General features: G+C 45.4%; 1 protein-coding gene across 1 annotated transcript in view; it reads left to right on the forward strand.

Annotated features, from left to right (window-relative positions):
• Positions 1-547: 547 nt before the first annotated feature.
• The window catches only part of LOC112077203 (protein Niban 1-like), a gene marked incomplete at its 3' end in the record, with an annotated part of 35,032 nt that continues 27,998 nt past the window's right edge, over positions 548-7,581 (forward strand). The window contains 2 exon segments of the mRNA XM_070441602.1: positions 548-737; positions 1,171-1,202. Of these exon segments, the coding sequence (XP_070297703.1) occupies positions 548-737; positions 1,171-1,202 (222 nt within the window).

Here is a 7,581-nt window from a genome sequence, read left to right on the forward strand (position 1 = left end):
GTGGTCGGGATGTTGACGTAAAGTGATATGACATTACGGCGTAAACTGACAACAGATAATGGAAACGCTGAACAGTTAAAATGAGGCGTACAATTGAAATCAGGTGCTTCCCCACAGGTGAGGTTCCTGAGCTTAATAAGCAATTAAACATCCCCATCATTGCTTAGGGTCAGGTCTCAGTCACTCAGATCTCAACCCGCAGAAACACTAACGGGACGATTCTGGAGCGACGCCTGAGATGCGTTTTCCACCACCACCAACCAAAACACCAAATATGGAATATCTCGTGAGGAAATGGTGCTCTCATCCTCCAATTAGAGTTCCAGACACTCTGTAGAATTTTATACAAAGATGCATTGAACCTGTTTGATGTGGTGGAGCCAAGCCCTGATAGGACACATGATGTTGGCTTTCCTTCATTTTGTCCAGCCTACCTGATCGCTCTGTGAGTGGTTACCTTGGGGATGTGCAGAATGGAGAGGTTTCACGCCTGAATGCATTGTCTTGTTGTGAGCTACGGACCTCCAACTGTCTTTCAGTGAAGACAATGACACAGACTGGTTCTGACCACTGTTGTGTCGTCTGCCACGGACAAGCAGAGCCGAAGCTGAAGAACTTCCAGTCCCCACTACAGACAACAGTAGACATTGTAGCCTTCTTCTCTCAGCTGTCAGGAGGAGGGTGGAGCCAACAACAAAAAGACCGCACCACTCATCTATGCTCTCCTAAACAGCAGGGTAAGGGCACCCACACACGACACCACACAAACACCCACACACAACACCACACGCACAACACAACACCCACACACACACACACACACCACAACCACACACCCCACAAACACACACACCACACACACACACACCACACACACACACAGCTCACTTACAACAGAGGTAGGACACACACACAACACACACACACACACACACACAACACACACACACACACACACAACACCACACACACACACACACACACACCACACACACCACACACACACACACACACAGCTCCTTAAACAGAGGTAGGACCACACACACACACACACACACACAACACACACACCACACAGCTCCTTAAACAGAGGAGAACACACACACACACACACACACACACAGCTCCTTAAACAGAGGTAGACAGACACACACCAACAACACACACACACACACACACACACACAGCTCCTTAAACAGAGGGTTAGACACACACACACCACCACACACACAGCTCCTTAAACAGAGGGTAGGACAGAACACACACACATACACACACACACACACCACACACACACACACACACACACACACACACACACACACACACCACACACACAACACACACCACACACACACACACACACACACACACACACACACACACAAGCTCCTTAAACAGAGGGTATAGGACAGACACACACACACACCACACACACACACACACACACACACACACACACACACACACACACACACACACACACACACACACCACACACACACACACACACACACCACACACACACACACACACACACACATGGCTCCTAAACAGAGAGAGTAGCGGACACACACACACACACACACACACACACACACACCACACACCACAACACACACACACGCACACACACACACCACACCACACACACCACACACACACACACACAACACACACACACACACACAACACATACACACACACACACACACACACACACACACACAGCTCCTTAAAACAGAGGAAGACAACACCACCACACACACACCACCACACACACACAACACAACACACACAGCTCCTTAAACAGAGGTTTAGGAACACACCACACACACACACACACCACACACACAACACACCACACACACACCCACACACACACACACACACACACACACACACACACACACACACACACACACACACACACACACACACACACACACAGCACACAACACACGCTTACAGCCCTGACTGTTTACAAGCAGGCTTACAGCCCTGACTGTTTACAAGCAGCTTACAGCCCTGACTGTTTACAAGCAGGCTTACGCCCTGATCGTTACAAGCGGCTTACAGCCCTGACCGTTTACTAGCAGGCTTACAGCCCTGACCGTTATTTACAAGCAGGCTTACAGCCCTGGACTGTTTTACTAGCAGGCTTACCAGCCCCTGACACTGCTTTACAAGCAGGCTTACAGCCCTGACCGTTTACTACAGGCAGGCTTTACAGCCCCTGACCGGTTTACTAGCAGGCTTACAGCCGCTGACCGTTTACTAGCAGGCTTTACAGCCCTGACCGTTTTACTAGCAGGCTACAGCCCTGACCGTTTTAAGCAGGCTTACAGCCTGACCGTTTACAGCAGGCTAACAGTCTGACCGTTATCTATCACCGAGGCTGTGTTGAATAGAACAATTGAGGAGGATGGGAGACCCACGGTATAGGCGCTGGAACGGTATAAGCACGGAGACCACAAAGTGTGTTTCAAAAGAATCATCAGAAACGAATTATTTTAACCTAAACATATAGCTACAATATTATGGGAATATTATGGAATGAGACTTACACAGTCAGTGTTGGAAAGGGATCACAAGCCAGTGATTGAATGAGGGTATGAGGCATGAGTTGAGGTGTTCAGAGGCTTGAACCAGGACAGGATTTGACTGGGAAGACAAAAAAGCTAGGACAACATCCTTCAGTTAGAACAAAAGATTCAGCATGATTTGGTCCCAGCGAGGAGTAAAATCAATTGATGTTTAATAATGTGATTGTGTTTGTTGATTGACTTCAACATACAGTAATGAGAGGAAATTGATAGGGGTCCTCACAGTGCTTGGAGAGAATCAATCAATCAAATGTTATTTACAGTTGAAGTCCGGAAGTTTACATACACTTAGGTTGGAGTCATTAAAACTCGTTTTTCACCCACTTCACAAATGTCTTGATAAACAAACTATAGTTTTGCAAGTCGGTTAGGACATCTACTTTGTGCATGACACAAGTAATCTTTCCAACAATTTTTTCAGACAGATTTATTTCACAAAAATTCACTGTATCACAATTCCAGTGGTCAGAAGTTTACATACACTAAGTTGACTGTGCCTTTAAACAGCTTGGAAAAATTCCAGAAAATGATGTCATGGCTTTAGAAGCTTTCTGAATAGGCTAATTGCACATAATTTGATTCAATTGGAGGTGTACCTGTGGATGTATTTCAAGGCCTTACCTTCAAACTCAGTGCCTCTTTGCTTGACATCATGGGAATCATGGGAAAATCTAAAGAAATCAGCCAAGACCTCAGAAAAGAATTGTAGACCTCCACAAGTCTGGTTCATCCTTGGGAGCGATTTTCCAAATGCCTGAAGGTACCACATTCATCTATACAAACAATAGTACTCAAGTATAAACACCATGGACCACGCAGCCGTCATTACCACTCAGGAAGGGACATGTTCTGTCTCCTAGAGATGAACGTAGTTTGGGTGCGAGAAGTGCAAATCAATCCCAGAACAACAGCAAAGGACCTTGTGAAGATGCTGGAGGAAAACGTACAAAAGTATCTATATCCACAGTAAAACAAGTCCTATATCGACATAACCTGAAAGGCCGCTCAGCAAGGAAGAAGCCACTGCTCCAAAACCGCCATTAAAAAAGCCAGACTATGGTTTGCAACTGCACATGGGGACAAAGATTGTGCTTTTTTGGAGAAATGTCCTCTGGTCTGATGAAACAAAAATAGAAACTGTTTGGCCATAATGACCATAGTTATATTTGGAGGAAAAAGGGAGGCTTGCAAGCGAAGAACCACCATCCCAACTGTGAAGCACAGGGGTGAGCAGCATCATGGTTGTGGGGGTGCTTTGCTGCAGAGACTGGTGACACTTCACAAAATAGATGGCATCATGAGGAGGAAAATGATATGGATATAATGAAGCAACATCTCAAGACATCAGTCAGGAAATTAAAGCTTGGTCGCAAATGGGTCTTCCAACTGGACAATTGACCCCAAGCATACTTCCAAAGTTGTAGCAAAATGGCTTAAGGACAACAAAGTCAAGGTATTGGAGTGGCCATCACAAGCCCTGAACCTCAATCCCATAGAAAATTTGTGGGCTGAACTGAAAAAGCGTGTGCGAGCAGGGAGGCCTTACAAACCTGACTCAGTTACACCAGCTCTGCAGGACTTATTGTGGGAAGCTTGTGGAAGGCTACCTGAAACATTTGACCAAGTTTAAACAATTTAAAGGCAATGCTACCAAATACTAATTGAGTGTATGTAAACTTCTGACCCACTGGGAATTTGATGAAAGAAATAAAAAGCTGAAATAAATCATCTCTCTACTATTATTCGACGTTTCACATTCTTAAAATATAAGTGGTGATCCTAACTGACCTAAGACGGGAATGGGAATTTTTACTAGGATTAAATTAGGAATTGTGAAGAATTGAGATTAAATGTATTTGGCTAATGTGTATGTAAACTTCCGACTTCAACTGTATAAACCCCTTCTTACATTAGCTGATGTCACAAAGTGCAGTACAGAAACCCAGCCTAAGACACCAAACAGCAAGCAATGCAGGTATATAAGCATGGTGGCTAGGAAAAACTCCCTAGAAAGGCAGGAACCTAGGAAGAAACCTAGAGAGGAACCAGGCTCTGAGGGGTGGCCAGTCCTCTTCTGGCTGTGCCGGGTGGAGACTATAACAGAACATGGCCAAGATGTCCAAACGTTCATAGATGACCAGCATGGTCAGATAATAATAATACCAGTGGTTGTAGAGGATGCAACAGGTCAGCACCTCAGGAGTAAATGTTAGTTGGCTTTTCATAGCTGATCATTCAGAGTATCTCTACCGCTCTTGCTGTCTCTAGAGAGTTGAAAACAGCAGGTCTGGGACAGGTAGCACGTCCGGTTAACAGGTCAGGGTTCCATAGCCACAGGCAGAACAGTTGAAACAGCTCGACCAGGTGGACTGGGGACAGCATGGAGTCATCAGTCCAGGTAGTCCTGAGGCATGGTCCTAGGGCTCAGGTCCTCCGAGAGAGAGAAAGAGAGAGAGGAGAGAATTAGAGAGAGCATACTTAAATTCACACACGACACCGGATAAGACAGGAGAAATACTCCAGATATAACAGACTGAGCCTAGCCCCCTGACACATAAACTATGCAGCATAAATACTGGAGGCTGAGACAGGAGGGGGCGGGATACACTGTGGCCCCGTCCTACGATACCCCCGGACAGGGCCAAACAGGCAGGATATAACCGCACCACTTTGCCAATGCACAGCCCCCACACCACTAGAGGGATATCTTCAACCACCAACTTACCACCCTGAGACCAGGCCGAGTATAGCCCACGAAGATCTCCCCCACGGCACAAAACCAACCCACTCAAGTGACGCACCCCTCCTAGGAACGGCATGGAAGAGCACCAGTAAGCCAGTGACTCAGCCCCTGTAATAGTGTTTGAGGCAGAGAATCCCAGTGGAGAGAGGGGAACCGGGACAGCAAGGGCGGTTCGTTGCTCCAGAGCCTTTCCGTTCACCTTCACACTCCTGGGCCAGACTACACTCAATCATAGGACCTACTGAAGAGATAAGTCTTCAATAAAGACTTAAAGGTTGAGACAGAGTCTGCGTCTCTCACATAGGTAGGCAGACCATTCCATAAAAATGGAGCTCTATAGGAGAAAGCCCTGCCTCCKGCTGTTTGCTTAGAAATTCTAGGGACAGTAAGGAGGCCTGCGTCTTGTGACCGTAGCGTACGTGTAGGTATGTACGGCAGGACCAACTCGGAAAGATAGGTAGGAGCAAGCCCATGTAACGCTTTGTAGGTTAGCAGTAAAACGTTGAAATCAGCCCTAGTCTTAACAGGAAGCCAGTGTAGAGAGACTAGCACTGGAGTAATATGATCACATTTTTTGGTTCTAGTCAAGATTCTAGCAGCCGTGTTTAGCACTAACTGAAGTTTAATTAGTGCTTTATCTGGGTAGCCGGAAAGTAGAGCATTGCAGTAGTCTAGTCTGTTCATCAAAAGAGAGATCAGGGTCCAGAGTAACGCCGAGGTCCTTCACAGTTTTATTTGAGACGACTGTACAACCATCAAGATTAATTGTCAGATTCAACAGCAGATCTCTTTGGTTCTTGGGACCTAGAACAAGCATCTCTGTTTTGRCCGACCTCCACTTCCTCAAATCAAATCAAATCAAATTTTTACATACACATGGTTAGCAGATGTTAATGCGAGTGTAGCGAAATGCTTGTGCTTCTAGTTCCGACAATGCGGTAATAACCAACGAGTAATCTAACCTAACAATTTCACAACCGCATAGTTTCCTAGGAACGCGAAGCGAGGCGGCCATCTCTGTCGGCGCCGGCTTCTAGCCAGGCCAATTTTGGGGCTGCAACATGTTTCATCGAAATGTACAGCTGTGTGACGTCCACATAGCAGTGAAAGTTAACATTCTGTTTCTGAATGACATCACCAAGAGGTAAAATATATAGTGAAAAAAAATAGTGGTCCTAAAACAGAGCCTTGAGGAACACTGAAATTTACAGTTGATTTGTCAGAGGACAAACCATTCACAGAGAAAAACTGATATCTTTCCGACAGACAAGATCTAAACTAGGCCAGAACTTGTCCGTGTAGACCAATTTGGGTTTCCAATCTCTCCAAAAGAATGTGGTGATCAATGGTATCAAAAGCAGCACTAAGGTCTAGGAGCACGAGGACAGATGCAGATCCTTGGTCTGACGCCGTTAAAAAGGTAATTTACCACCTTCACAAGTGCAGTCTCTGTGCTATGATGGGGTCTAAAACCAGACTGAAGCGTTTCATATACATTGTTTGTCTTCAGGAAGGCAGTGAGTTTCTGTGCAACTGTTTTTTCCAAACATTTTGAGCGGATTGGGAGATTCGATAAAGGCCGATTAGTTTTTTATATTTTCTGGGTCAAGGTTTGGCTTTTTCAAGAGAGGCTTTATTACTGCCACTTTTAGTGAGTTTGGTACACATCCGGTGGATAGAGAGCCGTTTATTATGTTCAACATAGGAGGGCCAAGCACAGGAAGCAGCTCTTTCAGTGGTTTAGTTGGAATAGGGTCCAGTATACAGCTTGAAGGTTTAGAGGCCATGATTATTTTCATCAACGTGTCAAGAGATATAGTATTGAAAAACTTGAGTGTCTCCCTTGATCCTAGGTCCTGGCAGAGTTGTGCAGACTCAGGACAACTGAGCTTTGGAGGAATACGCAGATTTAAAGAGGAGTCCGTAATTTGCTTTCTAATGATCATGATCTTTTCGTCAAAGAAGTTCATGAATTTATCACTGCTGAAGTGAAAGCCATCCTCTCTTGGGAAATGCTGCTTTTTAGTTAGCTTTGCAACAGTATCAAAAATAAACTTTGGATTGTTTGTATTTTCCTCAATTAAGTTGGAAAAATAGGATGATCGAGCAGCAGTGAGGGCTCTTCGATACTGCATGGTACTGTCTTTCCAAGCTAGTCGGAAGACTTCCAGTTTGGTGTGGCGCCATTTCCGTTCCAATTTTCTGGAAGCTTGCTTCAGAGCTCGGGTTTTT

This window comes from Salvelinus sp. IW2-2015, unplaced genomic scaffold (assembly GCF_002910315.2).
Source record: "Salvelinus sp. IW2-2015 unplaced genomic scaffold, ASM291031v2 Un_scaffold4381, whole genome shotgun sequence".
Classification (NCBI taxonomy): domain Eukaryota; kingdom Metazoa; phylum Chordata; class Actinopteri; order Salmoniformes; family Salmonidae; genus Salvelinus; species Salvelinus sp. IW2-2015.